Below are 27,659 nucleotides of genomic sequence, written 5' to 3'. Positions count from 1 at the left end.
GCTGAGGCGAGTGGATCACAAGCTCAGGAGTTCAAGACCAGCCTGGCCAAGATGGTGAAACTCCGTCTCTACTAAAAACTACAAAATAATTAGCCAGGCACGGTGGCAGGCACCTGTAATCCCAGCTACCTGGGAGTCTGAGGCAGGAGAATCGCTTGAACCTTGGGAGGGGGAGGTTGCAGTGAGCCAAGATCATGCACTACAGCCTGGGCAACAGAGATCCTGTTTACATGGAACACACTGGAACAGCCAAAACAAGTTTACCAGTTAGAAGCATCCAAAAAGATCTTTCAAAAGTTTCAGTGAGAACTGAAATAATGAGAAGGGAAAATATAGAAATTATACTAAATATATTCTTTCATCATATTAGAGTACATAAGCTGTTAGCAGGTGGATGTTTAGGTTTAAACATCTTTTACTTACTTGGTTTGAATTGTTAGCCTAAGCTACAGTTTTTTGTCCCATCTAATTAATTCAAAACATGGATTTCCTCTATTTTTGTTTCCAGTAACTAAATATATACCAACCTGGATAAAATGGAGGAAAATAATTCAAGGTCTTATTTGCCAACACCATTCAACTTAAATTGCTTTGTGTGGGTACAATTAGAGTTATTTCAGGAGCTATGGTCTGATGACATTTTCAAATGGTTAAATACGAAAGTAGGGCTGTCGTGAAACGCACTATTGCAGATAGTGATTTCAATGTTGGCACAAGAAGTTGGTATTTATTTAGTGACAGTGATTTAGATGGAAAATATTTTTTATTGGACTGGACTGTATCATTTAGCTGTAAAAATCCAAGTTACTCGGTAAAACTAAGAATTTGCTATATGTATCTTACAGAGCATGGAAAAAAATTACACCATGGTCCCTCAGTGTTGGTTCAAAGTGTTCATCAGTATTCCTGTTAAGTTTTAAGGACTGGAAAATGGACAACACACTTTACCATTATCAGTCAATCCATGTCAGTCTGAATATCACTGGAAAATAACAAACGTATGCCAGTTTCCACAATGTTATGAGGATAGTTTGTTACCCTGGGAGAGTAAAGGCCATACCAGCTTAGATTCAAAGAGGAAAGCAGGTCATAGACCAAAGTATAATTTGAAAAGACAACAGAATGGCTGCAGGTCCACTTAACCAAAACACTGAAACTTTAATTGAATCAGAATTACACCTGTCAAAAGACCTGGGCAGTATTCCTCTCTCTTCTCTATAGCACCAATTCCTTCTGAGGGGTCAATTCACCTGCCACCTGAGTAAGTGCTCCAGCTCTCCCCAGACCAGCGAGAGACATCCTAAGTATGGTCATATCAGCATCAATGTCCAGGAAGAAGCAGGGCTCAGAACTGTGGGTTAGTACCACTTTTCCCACCACCCCCTTATATTCCACAAGGGACTCAAAGCTAGCAGGTTAACTGTCCCTCCCCAACCCCACCAAACCATGGAAAAGCATAGAGAGCCTTTTTACAGCTCCTCTTTCTCGGCTCCCTTCTTCTGGAAGGCAGTCAGGATGTTTAAACTCTTCTGGAGCTCCTCCTTCTTCCCGTCACTCATCTTGTTCTTCTCAATCAGCCTGGCGATCCGTGTCATCTCTGATACTGGGAAGTCCTCCCCTTGGTCTAAGATCTTCCCCATGATCTTTAGGTATTGCTCAGCCCACTTCTTCTCAGTCTCCTTCACACTTGAAAGGTTATCCTGCCCCCGCTTCAAGAGGGCCTGGCGGGCCTCCACACCAGAGGCCCTGATGAACTCCCCAGCTAGACCGTCGTATGCTGGCAGGCAACCAGGCATACCTAGGTATACCCCTTGGCCCTTCAGCCAGCGCTGGATGGCTCCAACCTTAATTGCCCCAGTATATGGGACTGGGTTCTCAAAGTCCCCATCCCGGAAGAGGTAGAAGACGGGGTAGCTCTCTTTATCCAGCTTGTATTTCTCACTCAGCTCCATGTTCAGCTTGTCACCATAATCTGTGAGCAGAAACCAGACACAAAGAGCAAGACCATAAGGAATTCAGGGCAGGAAATTGCTATGGGACCTATCTAAACTGAGGGGAAGAAGAATTTTCTTGGCTGTGTAATGGTTCAAAGTGAAGACCAACCATACAGACCTGGGTTTGAATTCCTCCTCTGCCATTTCCTAGCCATGTAGTACTAGGCAAATCATTTAAACTCTCTGAACTGTTCTTCATCTGAAAAAATGGAGACTCTTCTGCATAGTTATTCTATGCCCACTATGTGTCGGATGCTGTTCTAGGTGTTGGGGGTCTAGTTGTGATTAAGAGTATTAAGCTCATATTGTTCTAAAGGAGAGAAGAGACATAATAATGAACATAGGTGATGACTGCCATGGGGAAAACAAAACAGTGTGATGCAACAAAGTGAATGGGTAAGAAAGCCCACTTCCAGTGGTCATGGAAGGCCTCCCTGTGAAGGTGACATCAGCTAAGGGACCTGAATGTCCTGGAGCCAGCCATGTGAAGATCTGGGAGGAGTGTCTCACACAGAAAGGACTGCAAATGCAAAAGCTCTGAGGCAGGACTGAGCTCGGGAGATTTCAGGATTACAAAGGCCAGTCTGGTTGGAGCTGGATGAGAAAGGGAGCATGTGGTAGGGAAGGAACAAAGTCCCTGCTACATGGGGGCTGTTGGGAGGACCGGATGAGGGAATATGTGCATGATACTTAGCAGGGTTAAATGTGTGGTAGTTGCTGTTAGTATCAGCAACATCCTTCCTAATAGGCAGAAGTAGCCCCAAAGGCTGAAGCCGTGACAACTGGTTGCTTACACTTTGCCAAGAAGGAACGGCTAAGACCAACCACTACTGGTGGTAATGGGGTTCCAAACCTAGTTCTGCCACTTAACAGTTCCACTATCTTGAGCAAGTTACTCTAAGCATCCATTTCTTCATTTGAAAAATTGGAAGTAATAGTACCACATGAGACTTCCTTCATAGACCTCTTGCAAGGATGAAACACATGTAAAACACCCAACACAGTGGCCTGGCACACAGTAAACATCTGATAAATGTTAGCTATTATTATTATTCTAATACAAGCACCAAAGGAGTTACCTGAAGTTGAGTCAAAACTGACTGTCCTGGAGAGGTGTGCCAGCTATCTCTACCAAGGACCAGACTTTCTACTAAGTTCCCAGCTTACTGCAGGATGGAGGCATCCAAGCTGGGAGGGAAGTGATATAAGCAAGCTCCTGCCTGGGACTAAACACTTAGGTGGAGTTCTGGATGAGCCACTCCATAGCCCACAGTCCTTTAAGTTTGAGCTTCAGTTTTTTTTCTCAAGTATAACACAGAGATAATATATCGTGCTTCTCAGGCAGAGTTCAAGTGAAGATTTGCAATGCAATGGGGGTGCAGATCTTTACCCTGTCAACCACTAAATGCTGGTGACTATTAAAGCTGTCACTGTGGCTGATAGGTGCCCTTGGATTAGTGGTGGCATCAGTGCATTTGAGCTAAGCCGAAACCCAACAGTTTTGGTACAGAAGCTGAAATAAAGACAGAAGAACTGACTATGCTGTCTCTTAAGGGACATAGCACCCTGTCTGCCCAGTGTCCCCTGCAAGGAAAGCTCAGAGTTCTCACAGTTTAATGTCAGAGAGGGGTGGAAGGTGAAGAAGAGGGGTTTCCTTCCCTTCAGGCACCTGCACGGCTGAGCTGAGATTCCATGGTCCCAGAATCTGCTCAGGCTAAGCCTACCATGGACGCCAGATTCCTTTAGAGGCTATGAACCTGTTTACTTACACTCCTTGAAGGTGGCTCAGAAGGAAAGGTGCTGGGTATTCCTGTTCCAAGTAGGGAAACGATTCCTAGCTTCCTCCCTCTCTGCCCACCCCAGCCGTCTTGTACTTGTCCATACCTGAGATCCCCACCTCTGCCACCAAGAGATCATCGCTGGAAGCCGAGTTTTCAGCAAGACGCTTGAACTCATCCTGCTTCTCACCGTAGGGGTACTGGGTGTCGAACTTCACCAAGACGAACTTGCTTTTGGGAATGACCTGAGGGTGTAGAGCTGAGCAAGTGGGTGTTCCAGGGACTTTAGGGGCTAATTCCCCTTCCCAAGGGGCCCCAATTTAAGAAATAGAGTGGAAACAAGCCCACAAGGGAGACAAGCTCTCAAAAACGAGTATTTATTCACACATCCATTGACTCATTTTACAATTTAGTGAGTGCCAGCTACGTGCAGGGCACCCCATTAGTACTTGTTCACACTAATCAAAGATATACACAACCCTGTCCAGAATAAACAAAGCTGCTGACATACTAAGGCCTTCACCTGCAGCAGTCCTTTGTTAAGTGAAGGAGACTCTTTGCACACTATATCAAGCCCCTGTTATGCTCATCATCCCAGGATGCCTTTCTCAGCAAACCCTGAAGAAGAAATTTGATAAAAATAAACAAAGCCACCTACAAAGGAGTGGCATTATGGAGGATGCTTTGGCAAGATAGGCCAGGGTTTGAACTCAACAATTTCAGGGCAGGTAAGTTGGTGAGAGGCCAGGTTTAAGACAATGTCCTCTCCCTAGACCACTTCCCTCTGGCTAGACCTCTGGGTTTTAAACTGTTAGGGCCAGGACTTTTAATTATAGTAAAATTCACATAATATTTGCCACTGTAGCCATTTAAAGGTGTACATTCAGTGCATTAAGAATGTGCAACCATCACTACTATCTAGTGCCGGAACATTTTCATCACTCCAAAAGGAAACCCCATAGCTATTAAACAGTCACTCCCCAGTCCTCCTCCTTCCAGCCCCAGCAACTACTAATCTATTTTCTGTCTCTATAGATTTGTCTATTCTGATGGAAATGTACAATATGTGGCCTTTTGTGTCTGGCTTTTTTTCACTTAGCATGTTTTCAAGGTTTGTCCATGTTGTACCACGTATTGGATCATTATTACTTTTATGGCCAAATAAATATTACACTGTATGGATAAACCACATTTTGTTTATTCACTCATCAGCTGAATGTTTGGGTTGTTTCCACCTTTTGGATACTGTCAATAGTGCTGCCATGCACATTCATACAACACATTTGTTTGAACACCTGTATTCCACTCTTTTGGGTATATAACTACAAGTGGAACTGTGGAGGTCATATGCTAAGTCTACATTTAACTTACTGAGGAAGCCAAGGACTTCTTTTGATAGTTTCTCTCAATGTACAAGTATTATCTAACAAGCCACCTTTAGGGTAACACTGCCTTCCTCACTCCCATCAACTTTTTGTTTTCCTAATCCAAGTGATCCCTATCATCAAGTTTTTTCATCACAGGAAATCACTGTAAATAATCACTTCTAGGCTGAGCATGGTGGCTCACACCTATAATCTCAACATTTTGTGGGGCTAAAGTGGGAGGATCACTTGAGGCCAGAAGTTCAAGACCAGCCTGGGCAACATAGCTGGCTTTAAAAAAAAAAATTAGCCAGGCATGGTGGCACACACCTGTAGTCCCAGCTAAGTTACTCAGGAGGCTGAGGTGGAAGGATCACTTGAGCCTAGGAGTATAGTGAACTATGATTGCACTGTAATTCAACCTGGGTAACAGAGAGACCCCATCGCTCACTCTCTCTCTCTCTCTATAAAACAAACAAACAAAAAAATTATGTCAAGCTGACATAATTCCAGCTGAAGGCAAAGATACAATGTTTTTGTTAGTCTTTGTCCTTTACTGTATACTGATGTCCTCTTGGTTTTTAAAAATATTTAACACTTTTTAAATATTAAATTTTAATTTTTTTAAATCTTAAATATTAAAGGAGGGAGAAGACACCAGAACAGGTCATCTTTAAATGCCAAAAAGCCTGAGCTCTGGGGGCCTAAAAGCAGGAAAGACTTAAAATACAAATGAGATCACATCCCTCAGGCCCAACTGGCCTTATTTCAGTTCAGCACATGAAACTTACTCCCACTCAGAGCTTTTTCATTTGCTCTCTGCTGGCTGGAATGTCCTTTCCCCAGTTCTTTTCATGGTTATCTCTTTATCATTCAAGGCTCAGTTCAAACGTCCCCTGCTACTGGGGACTCCTCCAATCAGACCATCTAATTTGATTTCATTTCCATCATACTCTGGTATCATTACCCTGCTGTATTTTCTTCAGTGCATTACTCATCTATGCAATTATTTGCTTGTTTTCCATCCTCTCTGCTCGAATATCCATTTTTGAGAATAAGGACCTTGTCTGCCTGTTTTCTGCTGTATCCCTAGTGCCCAACAGTGCCTGGCATGTGGCAGATGCTCTGAAAATAATTGATGAATGAACAATACTCTGGCAGGTTTTGGTAGCAGACGCTACATGTAAGGGAAGGGGAGAATATTTAAAAAGCACAACATAGGATACCTACCTTCAAGGAGCCTGCACTTGTATTAAGGAATAATATTAATAATCATACAGTGGTCTAACATTAAAATAGAATTGAGAGATCTCCACCTTTTACTTAGTTACAGGGTAAGGCAGAATGGTTTTGAATGGCAAACATTTGCATCAAGAATTTTCTCTTGTTATCTTAGTCTGTTATCTTTTAGTGATAGCTCTAGAAATCTATTTTCCTCATCTACTTCCTACCAGCCCTTGGTGTCCAGTGGGCTGGTAGGAATCAGCTCTACCATTACCTATAATCAGGCAACTCACTTCTTTAAAATATGGATAAGTTCATCATTCATCCATTCGTTCATTGAGTAAAAAGTTACTAAGGGCCTATCATGTGCCAGGCACCATACTAAGTGAGCACAGCAGGGAACAAAACGGGATCTCTTAGCTCAGAGAGCTAACATTCTAGTGATGGTGAAGGGCAAGAAACATCAAGTAAAGATACTGGAAATCACTGAAAGGCAAAGCATGGAACAAGGCTGCCAGACAAAACACTAGCACATTTCTCTTTGGTTCAATGGTGATAGAAGATTTGAAACGAGACGAGACGGGAGAAAATATTTGTTCATTCATGCAATAAATTAAGTTATTGTGCACCTTCTATGAGACAGGTAATCTATGCAGTGCAGATGATCAGGAACAAAAGAGACAAGGAACTTCTTAACAAGCACATAATATTCCAGTGTGAGAGAAAGATTTTTAAAAAAATCATTGATGAGTGCTGTACGGAGAAATAAAACAGGGTAATGTGACTGGTACTTTAGACTGGGGGGAAGATAAGGAAGGAGGAAACATTTAACCTAAGCCTAAATGATGAGACATAACTAGCCTTTCAAAGATTGGGCAGAAAATATTCAAGTCACAAGGAAAAACTGGTGCAACACATCCTAAGGCAGTGAAGAGCAAGGAAGATTCAAAAGACAGAGGAGGATAATGGTTGGGAGATAAGAGAGAAGCCAGGAGTCAGGTTGTAGGACTGTGTGGAGACTCAAGAGTGGACGCAGGGAGACCAGAGAAGAGGCTATTGTAATGTTGACCTAGACTAGGGTGGTGATAGGAAACACTATTAACTTTATGATGAAAAGTTTCCCTTTGAGTCACACTTTCTGTGATATTACCTGATTCCCATGGAGCAGGGTGGTGTAGGGGTGTCACTTTGTCAATAAAGGCCCCCAAAGCATTGGGTGCTGTGGGGTGTGTCTGAGTGTGCCTGAAACCAACCAACCATATCTACACTTTATTATTACTTTTTTTTTTTTTGAGACAGAGTTTCACTCTTGCCACCCTGGCTGGAGTGCAATGGCGTAATCTCGGCTCACTGCAACCTCCGCCTCCCAGGTTCAAGCAATTCTCCTGCCTCAGCCTCCCAAGTAGCTAGGATTACAGGTGCCTGCCACCATGCCCAGCTAATTTTTGTACTTTTAGTAGAGACAGGGTTTCACCACGTTGGCCAGGCTGGTCTCAAACTCCAAACCCCAGGTGATCCACCCGCCTTGGCCTCCCAAAGTGCTGGGATTACAGGCATGAGCCACTGCACCCGGTCTACACTTTTTAATTTTTGAAACTTTGCCTTGAATGAGCTACAAGTGCCAAGTCCAAGACAGGGAACACTTTTGAAAATAGGAAGACTTCAACCACTGAGACAACTACTTCGTGGTTTCACTTCCCCACAATGAGTATAAGACCTTAAAATGAAACGACTGGCTCTCTCGCAATACCAAGCTTGCCCATCTCCTACAGAGGAAGTTAAAAGCTGTTAGCGGGTGAAGGCAGGTGCAAGAGGAAGGGACTGGGACTGTGGTGTTGCATTCAGCCTCCAACATTTCCAACCATCCATTTACCCAGGCCAGGATCCCTAATTCTGCAAAAATGGAAGGGGGGAGGGGCGGAGGTAGTGGCAAATTCTTCCATGCCTTCACAGTTTTATTCATTTTGTTGCCAAACCCAAGATGTTTCCTACAGCAGCGGTCCCCACACTTTTTGGCACCAAGTATTGCTTTCATGGAAGACAACTTTTCCAAGGGGGTGGGGGAGGTTGGGTGGTTTCAACATAAAACTGTTCCACCTCAGATCATCAGGCATTAGATTCTCTTAAGAAGCGCGCAACCTGGATCCCTCACATGAGCAGTTTACGATAAAGGTCGTGCTCCTATGAGAATCTAATCTAGCTCCTGTGAGCTGCAGCTGATGTGCCAGGAGGCGGAGCTCAGGCTGTAATGCTCGCTCGCCCGCAGCTCACCACCTGCTTGCAGCCCCGTTCCTAACAGGGCACCGATGGGCCTGGGAGTTGGGGACCCCTGCCTTACAGGGTGACTAAACTGAAGCTTACCCTTCACGCTTGCACTATTCAAGGAGAGGCATATCTGATCATTGTTTGCATATTGCAAAGCAGGCTGCAATCCACCCCTGGAGAAGAGGGGCGCGAACAAGCAGGCTAACGCGCCGGCATTTCTCCCTGCCAATCCCTCCCCCTTACCACAGCCAGGAGCAGGGTGGCGTCGACCTCGCACGGCCCTCCGGTTCTCCCACTAGGGACTCGAGGAATGGATCTCTCCAGGCACCGCCCTCTCCCCGTAGGAGAAGGGAAGGGGCACCCAGTTCCTTCGGCTACATCTTTGCAAGGGAGGACGCAAGTATAAATGCTACAAAAGCACGGATGCGCCGGGGCCCTGGAACGTGCATGCCCGGTAGTCATAATATTCCCCCCGCTCAGAGTTCCCTAGGCCTATAGGACGCCGGGAGGCCCCGGGACCGTCGCTACAGACCACCTCTCGCCAGCTCCAGGTGTCCAGCGTCTCCCCACGGGCGCGCGCTCTTCCGGGCGCCCAGGCGGCACCGGCGCACGATGTCCTCCGCCCCCTTTACCTTGTAGAAAGTGACTGTATCCAGGGGAAGGGCGCCCTTGGTGTGCAGGCCGCTGCCGCCATGCGGAGCGGAAAGGAGCAGGAAGCCCAGGAGAAGGGGAAGCAGCGGGGAGAGAGACGCTGCGCGGCGTAGGGCGGCAGCCATATCGCCGGGTTCCACGAGGGGGGAGGTAGGTAAGCTGTAGTGAAGAACGCCCCGAGTCAGCGGTCACGTGACCGGGGGGGGGGTTGAGCGGGCTCGCGCGCGCTCACGCGGACACCCCTGGAGGCTCCCGTCGTTATAGGGTGAGAAGGTGGGGCCTCGTGAGGGGCGGGGAAAACTGCCGCGCACGCGTACTCGGCGAAGCTTGCGTAGGCCGGGGGTAAAAGGGCGGGGCCCCGTTGGGGGCGGGAAAATGGGCGGCTTCGTACGCGCAGTCGCCGAGTCGCTGCGGGCCGGTCTTGTTCCGTTTCTGCTCCGCGTGAGGAGAGGAGCGAAGCGCGTGAGGAGACGCGGCAGCAATTGCTTTGCTGCCCTTCCTCTCCTTCGAAGATGACAAGGCCTACCATCCTTTCTTCCGGCCTTTGGGCTGTCAGGCATCGGTTGGGACCCGCTCCTACCTTCGGTCAGTCTGTTCGTCAAGTTCAGCCCGTATTCTGAGTCGGACTCTGTCACTGCCTTGACCCAGGCGGGCAGTGGCTCCGCGGCTTCCCTGAGCTGCTTGGCCAGGCTCGGCGGTCAGTTTGGCAGGCAGGGCCCTCTCAGGCCGACTCTGAGGTGAGCGCCTCCGCTGGGAGACGCCAGGCTCCTACAAAAACAGGGATCCGCTCAGCCAAGGCCCCCCCCTCCAGGAACCCATAAGCAATTCTAGTAATTCTGCTATGCAGATACTCACTCCGTGCTTGGCTTGTGCCAGACCCTCGCTTTGCCTGCGGGGCTACGGAATGGAGAGAAACAAGACAGTTCGGTCCTGAACTGTCTTGGGGGAGGAGGCGGCATAGGAATAATGATCTAAGCAGTGCACTGTAATTGCTGTAAAATAAGACTATATTCTGGCCGGGCGCAGTGACTCACGCCTGTAATCCCAACATTTTGGGAGGCCGAGTCCAGTGGGTCACCCGAGGTCAGGAGTTCGAGCCCAGCCTGGCCAACATGGTGATACCCCATCTCTACTAAAAATACAAAAATTAGCTGAGCGTGGCGGTGCGTGCCTGTAATCTCAGCTACTTGGGAGGCTGAGGCAGGAGAATTGCATGAACCCAGGAGACGGAGGTTGGGGTGAGCAGAGATTGCAATTGCGCCACTGCACTCCGGCCTGGGTGACAGAGTGAGACTTAGTCTGGAAAAAAAAAAAAAAAAAAAAGATTATTTGCTTATTGTAAAGACACAGAGGTAGCCAGCCCCGATCAGGAGTGTCAGAGGAAGTTGTAGAAAGGAGATGACTTTTTAAGTTGGATCTTGAAAGAAGAGGGGGCATGCATGAGGCAGAGAGAAACAGGACATTTTTAGCAACGGGAAAATCATGCACAGGCATGTTGGGGAACTGGTTGAGATGAATCTGTGTAAAGGTGAACTGGGGCAGCAGCTGCTGCCACCCTTTTTTTTTTTTTTTTTAATTGATTACTATTGAGCTTCTGTGGAGCAGATTCAAAAGGGTCTCACCAAGCTAAAAGGTTTGGAGTCATCAGCAGTTTTAACTAGGAGAGTGATTTTACATTTGTGTGGAGAAACATCATTCAGGTCAGCCTGGGCAACGTTGTGAAACCTCATCTCTACAGTAAGTAGAAAAATTAACCAGTTGTGGTGGTGTGTGCCTGTGGTCCCAGGTACTTGGGAGGCTGAGGCAGCAGGATCACTTGGACCAGAGAGGTGGAGGCTGTAGTGAGTGCCCTGATTGCTGCCACTGCAATGCACTTCAGTCTGGCAACAGAGTGAGACCCTGTCTCAAAACAAAAACAACATTACTCAGGAGTGAAGGGAATGGATTGGAGATGAGAAGACTGAAGGCAGGGTGGCCAATTAATTAGACTATGGTAGTAGTCTAGGTGGAAGAGGTTAAGGTCATGCAGTAGGACATAATACGGCTGAAGAAGTATGGATGGAATTGACAAACTTTTTAAAGGTAGAATTCACAAGATTTGATGAACAAATGCATGTAAGAGTAAGAGAATATATACAATGCATTGTAAGGGACTTACTGCTATAATTAACCACTGTATGTGTGCAAAATGTGTGTGTATAAATAGCCATCAGTGATAACAGGATCCAATCATGGACAACCAGTTTGATTGCGTAGAAATTTTGAAAGACTCCTGTGTGTATGTGTGGTGTGGCGGGGGGGTGGGGTGTTTGGGGAAGTTCAGAAAAATTTATTTTGAGTTTGCCCTATTTATGGCAGCCAGCTGCAACAGGGAGGGGTGGCTGGGGCTGCACACTCCATGGAGTCTGTGGAGCCCCACCCCATCTGATTTGAGGCAGGAACCCCCTGGTGCTGTTGTGGCTGCAGGACCTGGGCATCTCTGCAGCCTGCACCCTTGGGGGACCAGAAATACACCCTGCCGCAATCCCTGCAGGCTCAGGGGTGTCTGCTCCCACCACCTGGCCTCTCTCTGCTCCCAGGCTCTGCTCCAATCTCAGAGCAAACTTGGGGCCAAGCCCTAGGGGTCATGAATGGCAATGGGAGGCAGATTAATTCCTGGGTGGAAGGGGGAGAGTCCCCAGTAAGGCCCCACATTCAGGCCAGGGAGGACCTGAAGACTGGAGTCCAGGCTGCCAGTCCTGCAGACTGGAGTAGGGACTCATGATGCCTCTTCTGGCCTGCCCATGGCTGCCCATGGACCATTTGGCATGCACTTCCTTCCCTCTGAGGTCCGTAAAAGCCCTGGGCTTAGCCAGAGCAGGGCAGAGGACTGCCAGAGGACCAAGAGGGCAGAGAACTACAGATCAACCAGTTGCAGAGAGGACCTACCCTCTCTGCTGAGAGCTGCAGATGACAACCTGCGGGCAGAGAGGAGCCATCCTCTTCAGGGTCTCCTCTCTGTTGAGAGCTGCAGACATTGGAACCACCAGGTGCAAAGAGGAGCTACCGTCTCCAGGGCCTCTTCTGTGCTGAGAACTGAATACTCAATGGATGACCTGCCCACAGAGAGGAACTACCCATTGCAGTTCTCCTCTGAGCTGTTGTAACACTCAGTAAAACTCATCTTTGTCTTGTTCACCCTTTACTTGTCCATGGACTTCATTCTTCCTGGATGCAGGACAAGAACTTGGGCAAAGGCACTGTGGCCACAGAGGTTTCCGGCCAGAAAATTGACACCGCAAAGATCCCGTAACACTATGAGCTACAAGACAAGTGATAGAAATTAGAAGAGGAGAAAACTATGAACTGAGGTGGTGAAACAAGACTTTATGTAATTGGTGGAAATAGAGTTAAGCCTTGGATAAAAGAACATTTGAGATAGAGAACAAGTAGAAAAGGAGCAGATGTCGGAATGAACGTGATGCTTTGGGAGAATGACTGGCTTGCCTGGAGGGAGTTCTCAAAACAGGAGATAGTAGAACAGTTTTAAGCCCAGATTGGGTAGCATTTTGAAGTCAGACTAAGAATTTTCTGTTCTGTAGTCTATATGGAGCTATTAAGAGTTTTAAAATTTCTTTATAGGCTAGGCACAGTGGCTCATGCCTGTAATCCCAGCACTTTGGGAGGCTGAGGCGGATGGATCACCTGAGGTCAGGAGTTTGAGACTAGCCTGACCAACATGGTGAAACCTTGTCTCTACTAAAAATACAAAAATTAGCTGGGCATGGTGGTGGGTGCCTGTAATCCTGGCTACTTGGGAGGCTGAGGCAGGAGAATTGCTTGAACCCAGGAGGCAGAGGTTGCAGTGAGCTGAGATTGCACCATTGGACTCCTGTCTGGGCAACAAGTAAAACTCCGTCTCAAAAAAAAAATTTTCTTTATAAAACATTTAAACTTCTAAAATTACTTACTTCTCAGTATAAATAACTTTGATTATACTTAGTAGAATTCATTAGCAGTGACTTTCTTGTCATGGTTAGAAGTAGGTTTAATTTTTTTATTTTTGTTTTTTGAGACAGAGTCACTCTGTCACTCAGGCTGGAGTTCAGAGGCATGATCTCAGCTCACTGCAACCTCCATCTCCCGGGTTCAAGTGATTTTCCTGCCTCAGCCTCCTGAGTAGCTGGGATTACAGGTGCCTGCCACCACACCCATCTAACTTTTTTTTTTTTTCTGAGACAAAGTCTCGCTCTGTTGTCCAGGCTGGAGTGTAGTGGTACACTCTTGGCTTACTGCAACCTCCACCTCCTGGGTTCAAGCGATCCTTCTGCCTCAGCTTCCCAAGTAGCTGGGACTACAGGCACATGCAACCATGCCCAGCTAATTTTTTTGCATTTTTAGTAGAGATGGGGTTTCACTGTTTTAGCCAGGATGGTCTCGATCTCCTGACCTTGTGATCAGGCCACCTTAGCCTCCCAAAGTGCTAAGATTACAGGCATGAGCCATGATGCCTGGCCCTTTTTTTTTTTTTATTTTTATTTTTAGTAGAGATGGGGTTTCACCATGTTGGCCAGGCTGGCCTTGAACTCCTGACCTCTTGATCTACCCACCTCAGCCTCCCAAGTAGCTGGGATTACAGGCGTGAGCCACCATGTCTGGCCTAGAAATAGGTTTTATAGAAGGGAAGGAAGGAAGTGGATTGGTTGGATAGAGAAAGGAAAAATTGGCACTTTTGCTATATGGTGCATGTCCCAATCCTTTCTTTGAATAGTCCCCTGATCCAAGTCAGTTTTCTTAAGATATAATTAGATTTTTGGGCTGGGTGCAGTGACTCATGCCAATAATCCCAGCACTTTGAGAGGTTGAGGCCGTGGATCACCTGAGGTCAGGAGTTCGAGACCAGCCTGGCCAACATGGTGAAACCCTATCTCTACTAAAAATACAAAAATCAGCCAGTAAAAAAAAATAAAATAAGAAAAATAAATAAAAAATTTTTAAAAATTAGCTAGGTGTTGGTGGCAGGTGCCTGTAATCCCAGCTACTGAGGAGGCTGAGACAGGAGAGTTGCTTGAACCCGGGAGGCAGAGGTTGCAGTGAGCTGAGATTGTGCCATTGTTCTCCAGCCTGGGCAACAAGAGCTAAACTCCGTCTCAAAAAAATAATAATTAGATTTTTGGCTTCAAGACCCTGATGATGATCTACAAAAATAAACTGAGTATAGTTCTGGCATATTTTGGAAGTCATAAAATCCCACAGTTGACACTGATGTGGAAAATCAAAATGATCACCCTGGGTGTTGTATGGAGGTGAAGAGGAGGGGACATGTTACATGAATGTCCATGTGACTCCGTGTAGCAACTGGAGTGAAGAGAAAGAAAAATAGCATGATCACCTAAGGCAATTTATATATAAACTCCCATTTTTCAGTCCTTAGGTCAGTGAAGCCCCAGTTTCACTGACCTCTTTGCTTTTCCCAGTTTACACAAGGCATGTCCCTACCTCAAGGCCTTTGTATGTTCTCCTTCCAGAATATCCACATGGCTGACTCCTTGACTTCCCTCAAATCTTTGCTCAAATCTCAACCTCCTACTGAAATCTATCCTGACCATCTTGTAAAAATTGCTTCTCCCTGACTGCCCGGCTTTCCATCTCCTTTCCCCTTGTTATTTTTTTTTCTCCATAGTACTCTTCAACTTGTAACAGACTATATAATTTGCTTAGTTTACTTTTGCTTATTATCTGTTTCCTATGAGGGCTGGATTCTTTTTTTTTTCTTTTTTTTTTTTTGGTCTGGAGAAGAAACTTTTCTGTATCTCAAATACTTTTGGCTGTTTTTATATTCCGTTCTTGGACCACATGCAAGGGGACTTCAAAAAGCTCATGGAAAAATGGGATTAAGGCCAGGTGCAGTGATTCACACCTGTAATCCCAGCACTTTAGGAGGCTGAGGCAGGAAGACACTTGAGCCCCGGAGATCAAGACCAGTTTGGGCAACATAGGGAGACCCCATCTCTACAAGCAATTAAAAAAATTTAAACGTGGTGCCACATGCCTGTGGTCCCATCTACTCAGGAGGCTGATGTGGGAGGATCCCTTAAGGAGTATGAGACCAGCCTGGGCAACATAATGAGACCTTGTCTCTAAAAAAAGAAAAAAAATCAGCACAGAAGGTGGTTATATGTGTTGGGGTGTTTATTGCAGCATTGTTTGCAGAAGAGAAAGACAATCTACATGCCCATTATTAGAGGAATTGTTGGATGAATGATTTTATGTGGAATATTATGTAGCAACCAAAATGGGTTAGAACTATATGAAAGCAGAAAGATGTCTGTGAAAGTGTGAAAAGCAGTGTGTACAGAAACATATGATCCCATTTTTTAAAACCCTGCCACCTCAACAACGCCCCTTGCCATATATGTGTGTATATATTTGGATGTGTATTGATGAGCATAGGGAAAAGTATGAAGAAATACATTAGGATTAAACATTATTTACAGTCTGAGGGAGTAGAGAGTAAGCACATAAGACTCTCATAAAGGAAAAAAATATGACATAATGCTGAGAAAAAAAGTATAGAATGTAAAATACTAGCTATGCAATTACTGCAAATATGTAAAAATGGAATATGTATATAGGCAAGAATTAAATCATTGTTTTGGCAAGATAATGGGAATACAGGAAACTTTTTACTTTGGATTTCTATTATGTTAATATTTTTTGTTGCAATAAAATAACATTTAAAAACTTAGAGTTTAACATCCAGGAATGAAGTCACATCAGCAGAAATGTTCCTTTTTTTGTGCCACTTTCAACTCATGTTATTTTGTCTTGTTTATGTACTTTTGTTAATGCCCTGGAATTTTATCTAGGTCAAAGAGGGATATAAATAAGTAAATAAAAATAACCTAACTCTTGTCAGTCTCATCTTTTAGTCTGTCCTGTACACTGCCATCATTTTAATACTCACAGTTTTATCATGTAAAATGAGGATAATAATAATACTTGCTTCATAGGGTTGTGAATAGGTGAAATTAGTTAATACATATGAAGCACTAAGAATGGTGCCTGGCATATAGTATATACTCACTAAAGCCTTTATAATGCTCAGGAATTTGTAATGGCACTTCTGCAGGATAAAATTCAAATGCAACAGCTTCCATAATCTAGTTGTAAAAGCAGTCTAAATAGAAATGCCATTTATAATAATACATGTAGCTGGTGAGCTTTTGAAATGTAGCCAATCCAAGTTGAGACATGTAAGTGTAAATACCCACCAAATTTCAAACTACAAAATTAAAGATGTAAAATATCTCGATGACATACTTACATTGATTACACATTGCAGTGATGATAATTTGGATACTTGAGTTAAATAAAATGTATTATTATTTTTTGAGACAGGGTCTCACTGTCACCCAGGTTGGCATGCAGTGTACCTAATCTTGGCTCACTGCAGCCTTTGCCTCACTCCCATCCCCACCTCCGGCGTCAAGTGATCCTCCCGCCTCAGCCTCCTGTGTAGCTAAGACTAAAGGCGTGTGCCAACAAGCCCAGCTCATTTTTATATATTTTTTTGTAGAAATGGGATTTCACCATGTTGCCCAGTCTGATCTTGAACTCCCGAGCTCAAGCAATTTGCTTACCTTGGCCTCACAAAGTGCTGGGACTACAGGTGTGAGCCACCCTACCCACCCAATAAAATGTATTGTTAAAATTAATTTCTGCCAGGTGCGGTGGCTCACGCCTGTAATCCCAACACTTTGGGAGGCCAAGGCTGGAGGATGACTTGAGACCAGCCTGGTCAACACAGTAAGACCTCATCTCTACGAAGAATTTAAATATCAGCTGAGTCTGGTGGCAGGCACCTGCCTTCCTAGCTACTTGGGAGGCAGAGGCAGGAGGATCTCCTGAGCCCAGGACTTCGAGGCTGCAATGAGCTATGATCGCACCATTATACTTAAGAGAGTGAGACCCTGTCTTAAAAAAAAATAGTTTCACCTATGTTTGCCTTTTTATTTTGCTTTTAGAAAATTTAAGATTCCATATGTGACTCACGTTATATTTCTATTGGATAGTACCACTTGAGATTTTTAAAATAATTGTTATATTCTTTACCTTAATCTCTGCCCTGTTGGTTTTTTAGACTCAAGTACAATATACTTACATTTATTTCTATCAACTTTTTTTTTTTTTTTTGAGATGGAGTCTCACTCTGTTGCCCAGGCTGGAGTGCAGTGGTATGATCTCTGCTCACTGCAAACTCTGCCTCCCAGGTTCAAGTGATTCTCCTGCCTCAGTTTCCTGAGTAACTGGGACAAAAGGTGTTCTGACCTCGTGATCCACCCGCCTCAGCCTCCCAAAGTGCTGGTATTACAGGCATGAGCCACCGCGCCAAGCTATTAACTTCTATTTAATAAAACTCATTATTCTGAAGTATTTAGATCTTAAGTCTGTCATTCCTCACAACTTCAGTACATTGTTGAATGAATATTCAACAAATAGTGCCTATTCTGAGCACTGCTTTAGGTACTGGAGATATCGGATCTCCAGATATCCAAAACAATCTTCTGTAAAAATTTAGATAATAGGCTGGGTGTGGTGGCTCATGCCTGTAATCCCAGCACTTTGGGAGGCCAAGGCAGTTGGATCACGTGAGGTCAGGAGTTTGAGACCAGCCTGGCCAACATGGTAAAACCTTTACTAAAAATACAAAAATTAGCCAGGCGTGGTGGCAGGTGCCTGTAGTTCCAGCTACTCAGGAGGCTGACACAGTAGAATTGCTTGAACCTGGGAGGAGGGGGTTGCAGTGAGTTGAGATTACACCACTGCACTCCAGCCTGGGCAACAGAGTGAGACTCTGCCTCAAACAAAAAAATAATATCCAAAATGTTATCCTTGCAACATACAATCAATATAAATATGGCATTGAGATATTTTACATCCCTATTTTTATACTTTGAAGTTCAGTGGATATTTACACTTACAACATGTCTCAACTTAGATTGGCCACATTTCAAAAGCTCGACAACTGCAGGTATTATTATAAATAGCATTTTATTTAGAATGCTTGTTACCTACCCTCAAGGAAGTTATAGTATATTGGGAGAATCAGAGAACAAAAATATAACCAAGATACTTGGAAATTTGATGAATGTTACATTTCAGAGATGATATTTGAGCTGACATTTGAAGGATGAGAAGGAGCCCATTGTGATTATCTAGGGAAAAGTACTCAAGACAGAGGAAACAACTATTGCAAATGATGAGAAGTGCAAAAATGCTTGACATGTTGGAGGGATACACAGTGGTAGGCAGACTCTAAGATGGCCTCCAGTGATTCCACCTCTGGATATTCGTGTTTTTGTATAATCCCTTGGTAAGATCTATGACCCAAAGAACATGAGAAAGGCAATGGGATCTCGCTTAAGTGATTTGGTTACATAAGATTGTAACTTCCTTCTTTCTAGGAGGACATCTTGCAGAAGTCCACATGGCAAGGAACTGACTGAAGCCTTTGGGTAACAGCTAGGAACTGAGGCCCTAAGTCTAATAGCCCTCATAGAACTGAATTACAGCAATGACATCTGCTTGGGACCAAATTCTTCCCTATTTGAACCTTCAAATGAGAGATACTCTACATGTGGCCAGTATCTTGATTATAGCCTTTTGAGAGACCCTGAAGCAGAGGATCCAGTTAAGCCATGCTGTGAACTTCTGACCCACAGAAACTGTGAGATAATAAATGTGTATTTTAAGCCACCAAATTTGTAGAAAATTGTTATGCAACTAGATAAGCAATATTTGATAAATATGCCCACTATGTTTTATTTCAAGTCATTGATGGAAGTGTTTTACAGAACAGTGCCAAGTCAGAATGCTTGTTCATCTCAATAGAAGTCATTGTTAAGTTAATACTGATCAATTATTTAGCATTCCCTTAGGTTTATTTGTGCAGTAAATGACCTTAATTATGCTTCCACTTGGTTTTTATATTTTATTCTTTTTTCTTTTTTTTTTTTTAAGAGGCAGGGTCTCATTCTGTAGTGTGATCATAGCTCTTTGTAACCTCAAAGTGAAGTTATCCTCCCGCCTCAGCCTCCCGTGTTGCTAGGACTACAGGCATGTGCCACCATACGTGGGTAATTTTTTACTTTATTTTTTTGTAGAGACAGGATCTGGCTGTGTTGCCTAGGCTAGAGTGCCGTGGTATGATGGTAACTCACTGAAACCTCGGACTCCTGGGCTCAAGTGATCCTCCCACCTCAGTCTCCTGAGTAGCTATGATTACAGGCATGGGTCATCGCATCCAGCCTATATTTTCTTGTTTTTTTGAAACAGAGTCTTGCTCTGTCTCTAGGCTGGAGTGCAGTGGTGCAATCTTGACTCACTGCAACCTCCACCTCCCGGGTTCAAGTGATTCTCCTGCCTCAACCTCTCGAGTAGCTGGGACTACAGGCATGTGCCACCATGCCCAACTGATTTTTCTATTTTTAGTAGAGGCGAGGTTTCACCATGTTGGCCAGGCTGATCTTGAACTCCTGACCTCAGATGATCCACTTGCCTCAGCCTCCCAAAGTGCTGGGATTACAGGTATGAGCCACCGCACCTGGCCTATTTTCTAATTTTTATAGCGTGAAATTTCTCACCAAATGCTTTGTCAGAATTTCAGATATATGTTTAGTAATTCTATCTAAAAAGAGAATGAGTTAGTCTGGCTTTTTGTTGTTATTTTTTTGAGGCAGGTTCTTACTCTTTTGCCCAGACTGAAGTGCAGGGGTACAATCATGGTTCACTGCAGCCTCAAACTTCTGGGCTCAAGCAGTTCTCCCATCTCAGCCTCCATAGTTGCTGGGACTATAGGTGTGCACCACCATGCCTGACTAATTTTTGTATTTTTTGTAGAGATGGGGTTTTGTCATATTGTATGGGCTGATCTTGACCTCTAGGGCTCAAGTAATCCTTCCTGCCTTGGCCTCCCAAAATGTTGAGATTACAGGTATGAGGCACTGTACCCAGCCTTTTTTTTTTTTTTTTTTCAAGTAAACCCATGCTGACTTAGCAGTTACTTTTTGTTCTAATTGTTTGCAAACACAACTTTTGGACAGTTGATCTATTTGGGATCAATACTAAGATCCTTGATGTACGGTTTCGTTTGCAGATTTCACCATCTTTTCACCTTTATTTTAGCTATCACCAGATTTCTAGCAAGTTTCTTTCTCATTTTCACATGAACTCTCAGATTTCTCTCAAATGGTTTATTGGGTTAACTGGCAAGTTTTATCAAAATTCTGGAGTGTAATTTGTTCAGGCCAGAAGTGATGGATTTATTTAGAGGAGCGGTGGATTTATTTAGAGTAGTCAGGTGCTCTCTTACAATCTTATCTTCAGTTCCCTCTTACAATGTTTGTTTTATACTTTATATTCTAAATATTATCCTTTTTAGTGGGAAAGACAAACATATCCATTATTAATTACACCATGAATTCTAGAACTCTGGGCATTTCTTGTTTTTCTTTTTTATAAAATTTTATTATCGGCAAAAATATTACTAAGTTTCAATTTTAAAGCACTTTATAGTTTTTTTTTTTTTTTTTTTTTTTTTTTTTTTTTTAAATGGGGTTCACTCTGTCACCCAGACTGGAATGCGAGTGCAGTGGTGCAAACACAGCTCACTGCAGTCTGGACTTCTCAGCCTCAAGAGATCCTCCTGCCTCAGCCTGCTGAGTAGTTGGGACCATAGGCATGCAAGGAGGTTTTTGCTAAAAAGAGGTAAAGGAAAACTGAAAATAAATATCACCTACTTCATCATTTGAGCTTGGGTTATCCTTTATAGAAAAGGAAGATGGCTCCCCTCCCTGTGTCCATGTGTTCTCATACCTATGCAACAATCTTGCATGTTCTTCACATGTACCCCAAAACCTAAAATGCAATAAAATAAATAAATGGGAAAAAAAAAAAAAGAAAAAGAAAAGGAAGATGGCAAGATCATGTTTCCAAAGATACTTCAAAGGGGCAAAGTGCTGAATATACAGCAAGCAGGGGATTAATTTCAATAGAAAAACTGCAAAGTAAATTCCCGAATGTTGGTAGATGGTATATACATTTTAGAAGAGAACACCAAAGAGAAAAGTTATTCATCATTAATTATCCTATCAAGAGCAGCAGACTAATTTGGCATGGCTGTTTTCTGAACAACTTGAGATTTGTTCTTGACTAAAACAACAGTCCTTTGTCTAAAAGCATTTTCTTATCACTTGGTGAAACTGTCAGTAGTCTCCTCATCTTTATTAGGTAAGATGTATGAGTAGAGGCCTTAAAACACTTCTTAAAACCTTATGCTGGGGATTTCTGATCCAGAAATTTCCTGGTATTTTTATTTATTTGTTTACCTAACAATTTAAGTGAAGTGATTAAAACTTAACATCTATTTAACAATGTCTGGACTTCGACTACAGACTATAATCCTTTTGTTTGTTTGGTTTGGTTTCCATTTTTATTTTTATTTGTTTATTTTGAGATGGAGTCTCACTCTGTTGTCCAGGCTGGAGTGCAGTGTTGTAATCTCAGGTCACTGCAACTTCCGCCTCCTGAGTTCAAGCGATTCTCATGCCTCAGCCTCCCAACTAGCTGGGATTACAGGTGCATGCCACCCACCTGGCTAATATTTGTATTTTTAGTAGAGACAAAGTTTTGCCATGTTGGCCAGGCTGGTCTCAAACTCCTGACCTCAAGTGATCTGCCCGCCTTGGCCTCCCAAAGTGCTGGGATTACAGGCGTAGGCCAGCACACCCAGCCATGTTTTATTTTGTGTTAGAGATAGTGTTTCGCTATGCTGTCCAGATTGGAGTGCAATGACTATTCACAGGAATAGTCATAGCACACTGCAGCCTCAAGAGACCCTTCGGCCTCCCCCTCCCAAGTAACTGAGACCACAGGTGCATGACATTACACTCAGCTGTAGTTTGTTTTGTTTTGGACTGTAATTTTAACTTGATATGAATAAATTAGTCGTATATTTAAATTAGCCATGCAAGTGATTTAACTTGTTATCAATAAGGATTTATAGACTATATGAAAGTATGGCTAGATTAAAGATAAATGGTTACATAAATGAATGATCTTCCTTCTGCTCTCCCTTTTCCTCCAGTCTTTGTCCAAATTTTATCAGTTCTTCCAAATCCTCTTTGAATGCTACTTTGTATAGGCATATTCTTGCTGTGTGCAGCTCATTTGAGTTTTTGGTATTCAGGCCATTTTTCCTACTATATTATAAGCTGTTAGAAGGCTGGGTCTGTATCTTATTTCTCTTTATATCTTCCATAACATATTGCTTTACACAAAGTTGATATTTAAACATTAATGTATTAATGAATAATTTATGATGAAGATTAATAACCTCAGCTTTTCACTTTATTAATTGAGTGAATATGCAATCTCTCTTTTCTATCACAGGCTTCTGTCTCTAAACAAGGGCAAATTTTAGGGACACCTCTTTTCTGTCCCTTTTATTTCTCCCCCACCCCTTTTTTGGTTCCATTTCTCTATTAAAGCTTTATTTATCTTTTTACTATAACTCATTCTTTTATTCTCAATCCTGCCCCTTCTGTATTTGTCTGCTTTTTATTACTCCTGCCTCTTGCCTCTTTTAATTCTTAATGCCACTTAAAACTTGTTTCCCTGTCACCTGGTCTTTCTGTTTTTGTTCTTTCTGCTTGACTTTCTCCTCCATTCGTCACCACCCCTCTCCTTGCCCTCAAGGTACAGAGCAGGATTAGGTATAGGAGGAGCCCAGCTGGGGTAGGGGTGGAGCCACCTGTTCACTGCTTCAGGATTCAGAAGCTGACTGGGAAGGAACGGCTGCTCAAGGGTAGCTAGAACTGAAGTCCCTATGGCCTTTCTGCTAGAGGCTAGCATTCTGGAGGACAGTTGGGACTTGGTAAGATCAGAAAGCTCTCCCTCTCTTCCTTTGTGCTCTCCCTTTCTTCTTCCGTGTTCTGCATTTTTCACTCATGATCTCTCCATACTGCTAACTTTTCTTCCGTTTCTCTGTTTTACTATTCTGTCTTTCCTCTTTCTACCTATCAGTGAACTCTAGTGTTTGTCTTTTCTGTAACCTATTATTTCCACACATCTCTGTATTCTCTCTCAACATTTAACTTTTCCTACCTCTTCTCCATTTTATTCTTTTATTAGTTTTCTCACCCAGTTTTTTTCTTTTTTTTTCCTTAAACTCCTGGCCTCAGGTCATCTTCTTACTTCAGCCTTCCTAAGTGTTGGCATTACAGGCATGAGCCACAGTGCCTGGCTAGCTTCCTTTTTCATTTAGTCATTTTCAATCCACTGCTCTATTTTTTGAAATAATCATACTATTTCCCAGAGAAATAGAAATAAGAGAGGAAAAAAGGGATCACCCTGTCTTTCCAGGGACCTGTTCAGCCTTTTCACTTATTTTCAGGCTTGTAGTATGTTTTGAGATTAGGCTTTGAAGAAAAATTTATGCTGTACAGATAGTAAACAGTGAACTTAGAGTTAGGTTGAATATTCAATGTAAAAGGTTTAATTTTATTCTCTTTTCCTTGTTTTACTTAGATTTTACCTGCAATACAGTGGATACAATTTGTCATGGCTACTCTGAGGTATGTTTGTTTAATTGCATATAACTAAACCAATATAAGCAAAATTCAACAATTCTGTTGTTTTCCACATTTTTCCCTCAGGGATTTGCTTTTACTCTTTAGTCAAAGAGAAATGATATTCTTTATCATGTTGATATTTTCTTACTAATAAAAAGACAATATTAACAATAGCAACAAAAAATTGATTAAAGGATAACATCTGAAAATCAGTGGACAACCTGATTAACAGGATCAATTGCAAAAATCAATAGCAAAGTGCTTACTTAAGCAGCACATATTCTAAAAATTAGAATGATATAGAGAATATTGGTAGGGCTGAGCTCACACCTGTAATCCTAACACTTTGGGAGGCTGAGGTGGGCAGATCACTTGAGCTCAGGAATTTGAGACCATCCTGGACAACATGGTGAAACCCTGTCCCTCCAAAAAAACAAAACAAAACAAAACAAAAAAAGTAGCTGGACGTGGTAGCATGTTTCTGTAGTTCCAGCTACCCAGGAGGAACCATAATTGTGCCCCTGTACTCCAGCCTGGTTGACAGAGTGAGAGCCTGTCTCAAAAAAAAAAAAAAAAAAAAGATTGACATGGCGTTGCATAAGGAGAACATGCAGATTTGTGAAGCATTCTATATTTGTTTAAAAATATTGGCTGGATGTGGTGGCCCATGCCTGTAATCCCAGCACTTTGGGAGGCTGAGGCAAGAGGATGGCCTGAGCCCAGGAGTTTGAGACCAGCCTGGGCAACATAGCGAGATCCTGTCTGTACAAAAAAATTTTTTAAATTAGCAGGGCATGGTAGCACACACCTGTAGTTCCAGCTACTCAGGGGGCTTATGCAGGAGGATCACTTTAGCCCAGGAGTTGGCGGCTGCAGTAAGCTGTGATTGTACCACTGCACTCTAGCCTGGAGTGACAGAAGGGGACCCTATCTCTAAATAATATAATTAAAAATAAAAAAATAAAAAAAATATGTGCAGGGCTGGGCATGGTGGCTCACACTTGTAATCTCAGTGCTTGAGAGGCCAAGGTGAGAGGATCACATGAGGTCAGGAGTTTGAGACCAGCCTGGGCAACATAGCAAGACCCTGCCTCTACAAAAAATAAAATAATTAGCCAGATGTGGTGATGTACACCTGTAGTCCTAGCTACTCAGGAGGCTGAGACAGGAGGATCACTGGGGCTCAGTAGTTCAAGGTTACATTGAACTATAATGGCACCATTGCACTCTAGCCTGGCTGACATAGCAGGACCCTGAGTATAAAAAAAAATTTAATGCAGTTCATTTTATATCAATTATGCCAATAAAACTGTAAAAATAACAAAATGACAAAAATGATGGTACTTCATTGTCCCGCCTTAATGATCAATCATCTTCTAAATCTCTCAGTGTTATAGGTTCAAGTTCACTTATTGCCTATGCAGTATTCCAGAATGTACAGAAATCTCCAGAGGTGAGTAATCTCTCTTTGTGTTGGATTTTAACTTTTTAGTGACTTAGTCTCTGAAACAAATTACAGATATTGCCTGTAAATGGTGAAATAATTCTATAAATTACTTTTAAATTTGTCATGATGATACATTGAGATATTTTAGGCATGGTCAATAGAGCAGGGTTTTTTAAAAGTCCATACTTTTAACTGTAATTGGTCTCCAAATTAAATAAATTTTTAATATTTACTGTATTCTAGATACATTTGCCCAGTGCTTTCAATGTATTTTTCATTTAATCCTTAAAAAACTTTGAGACGGATGTTATTAGTCTGATATTATAGGTAAGGAAATTGAATACTGGTAAGGTTGAATACTTAAAGCTAGCAAGTGTTAGAGCTGGAATTTGAATGCAGACTTGTCTTTTTCCAGAATCACCCCCTTACACTTTTAAACCACCAAAATATACTGTCGAATGAAAATGGATTTTGAAGTTTCAGAGGTAGATTGTGACTATGTAAGTCGAACTAGAAAGAAGTTTTGATGCTGTATTGTCATTGCCTGCCAAATTAATTTTAAGTCAAACATCTTGAGATTCAAATTTTCCTAATGTTTATTTCCTTTGCTGGAATTTGAGTTCTGATGTGATTAAGTTAATCAAGTATGAGTTACACAATAGAGCTAAGCTTTATCTCTGAAAGCAGGGTTTGTCAGCCTCAGCATTATTGTGATGTGGGACTAATTATTTGCTGTCCTGTACATTAGGAAGTTTGGCAGCCTTTACCAGCTAGATACTAGTAGCAAAACCTCCTTTCTTCAGTTGTGACAACCAAAAATTTCTTCAAACAATGCCAAGTGGTCCAGATGTAGTGGCAGGTGCCTATAATTCTAGCTACCCAGGAGACTGAGGTGGGAGGATTGCTTGAGCACAGGAGTTCAAGGGTGCAGCGAGCTATGATCATATCACTGCACTCCAGCCTGGGTGACAGAGCAAGACCTTATCTCTTAAAAAAAAAATACTGAATGTCCCTGTGAGGGTGGGATCAGGATGAAATTGTTCTTGTTTGAAAACTAATGTCCAAGGTGATGTTCTGGCATAACAGTGGGTTAGAACTTTATAAAGATATAAGGTGTAAGGTCTAATTTGGCTTAGAACGTAACTTAAAAAAAATTATAATTAAAACAAAATAAAGATTCTCTTGGGTAGGGAGAGCTCTTGGTTTATTCTCCCCCATGGTTTAAATTAAAGACAAATGCAGGCTCATGCCTGTAATCCCAGCACTTTGGGAGGCCGAGGTGAGTGGATTGCCGGAGCTCAGGAGTTCATGACCAGCCTGGGCAACATGGTGAAACCCCATTTCTAAAAAAAATTAAAAATAAAAAAATAAAAAAGACAAATGCAGAGGAAAGTGCCAGCAATGGCAGCGCCAAGTCCCTTGTGGCAGCAGAGAGGAATCAGTTGGACCTCAGGGAAGCTTTAATGGTCATGGCCTTTACTCTGTAACTGCTGGAAGCAGCCCTGCCCTGTATCAGTCAGCGCCATTGCCATGCTGCACAAGGAGAGTTCCTCAAGAACATAGGCTAGAGAACAGACCAGGGAATTGGTGTATTCGGGGAGGAGCCAGGAATTAAATCTCAGCTAATGAACCGTATTTGATCTGTAACAACTGTGATGAGAATGCCATTAATAATGGTAAACTCCATTGTAATTGTGTTACTTTTATTATTTGGATGAATATCTGTGGAGGAAATGGAGACTCAGAAGACATGCCAGCAGAAGTTATTATTTGGGTCATTATTGGAGAAAAGGCTGAGGTGGGAGGATCACTTGAGCCTGGGAGGTTGAAACTGCAGTAAACTGAGATGGGACTCCTGCACTCCAGTCTGGGTGACAAAGTGAGACCCTATCTCAAAAAGAAAAAAAAAGAAAAAAGAAAAAAAAAATCAGATAATGAGAGGCAGTAACTCTGCAGGACTGGATTATTTGCTCACTGTTGATAGTGATTCATGCATTGTGAGATTGTTAAAAGAGTACATAAGACTGTTCTTTCTTTTTTTTTTTTTTTTGAGACGGAGTTTCCCTCTTGTTACCCAGGCTGGAGTGCAATGGCGCGATCTCGGCTCACGGCAACCTCCGCCTCCTGGGTTCAGGCAATTCTCCTGCCTCAACCTCCTTAGCAGCTGGGATTACAGGCATGCGCCACCATGCCCAGCTAATTTTTTGTAGTTTTAGTAGAGACGGGGTTTCACCGTGTTGACCAGGATGGTCTCGATCTCTTGACCTCGTGATCCACCCGCCTCGGCCTCCCAAAGTGCTGGGATTACAGGCGTGAGCCACCGC

The 27,659-nt window shown here is 43.1% G+C and overlaps 2 protein-coding genes and 1 pseudogene across 11 annotated transcripts in view; 2 read left to right on the top strand and 1 right to left on the bottom strand.

The window, feature by feature from the left end:
* Positions 1-1,133: 1,133 nt before the first annotated feature.
* Positions 1,134-9,599, bottom strand: ERP29 (endoplasmic reticulum protein 29). 2 transcript variants are annotated; one of them, XM_032240014.1, is made up of 3 exons: positions 9,258-9,571; positions 3,879-4,017; positions 1,134-1,972 (listed from the first exon to the last, which is right to left on the bottom strand). In XM_032240014.1, exons 1-3 carry the CDS (start codon positions 9,399-9,401, stop codon positions 1,470-1,472), a joined length of 786 nt encoding a protein of 261 aa, XP_032095905.1. In that variant the 5' UTR covers positions 9,402-9,571; the 3' UTR covers positions 1,134-1,469. The 2 variants fall into 2 exon arrangements, with proteins under 2 accessions (XP_032095905.1, XP_032095915.1); XM_032240024.1 differs by lacking the exon at positions 3,879-4,017 and having other exon boundaries at positions 9,258-9,599.
* Positions 9,600-9,651: 52 nt separating this feature from the next.
* Positions 9,652-27,659, top strand: part of TMEM116 (transmembrane protein 116) — an 88,917-nt gene continuing 70,909 nt past the window's right edge. For 2 of the 9 annotated variants that reach the window (XM_032239970.1, XM_032239926.1), the window contains exons 1-3: positions 9,652-9,861; positions 23,845-23,891; positions 25,278-25,341. In XM_032239970.1, the coding sequence (XP_032095861.1) occupies positions 23,878-23,891; positions 25,278-25,341 (78 nt within the window). In that variant the 5' untranslated portion in view covers positions 9,652-9,861; positions 23,845-23,877. Of the gene's footprint in view, positions 9,862-10,545; positions 11,014-18,148; positions 18,986-22,840; positions 23,192-23,844; positions 23,892-25,277; positions 25,342-27,659 lie in introns of those variants that run through there. The other 7 variants (XM_032239932.1, XM_032239940.1, XM_032239978.1 and 4 more) reach the window with 7 other exon arrangements.
* LOC116524672 lies at positions 26,805-27,370 on the top strand (annotated as a pseudogene).

The sequence above is a fragment of the Sapajus apella genome, unplaced genomic scaffold (genome assembly GCF_009761245.1).
Source record: "Sapajus apella isolate SASKATOON/1434 unplaced genomic scaffold, GSC_monkey_1.0 scaffold2, whole genome shotgun sequence".
NCBI classification, from domain to species: domain Eukaryota; kingdom Metazoa; phylum Chordata; class Mammalia; order Primates; family Cebidae; genus Sapajus; species Sapajus apella.
The sequence above is the reverse complement of the archived record's forward strand: the minus strand, read 5'-3'. Positions and strand labels throughout refer to the sequence as shown.

Excerpts from the sequence above, each read along its gene's own strand:
- ERP29 (XM_032240014.1), bottom strand. The coding sequence starts at position 9,401 with ATGGCTGCCGCCCTACGCCGCGCAGCGTCTCTCTCCCCGCTGCTTCCC. Across the intron at positions 4,018-9,257 it reads ATACAGTCACTTTCTACAAG|GTCATTCCCAAAAGCAAGTT; the intron begins GTAAAGGGGGCG and ends CTACACCCTCAG. Across the intron at positions 1,973-3,878 it reads GGCAGAGGTGGGGATCTCAG|ATTATGGTGACAAGCTGAAC; the intron begins GTATGGACAAGT and ends TTCTGCTCACAG.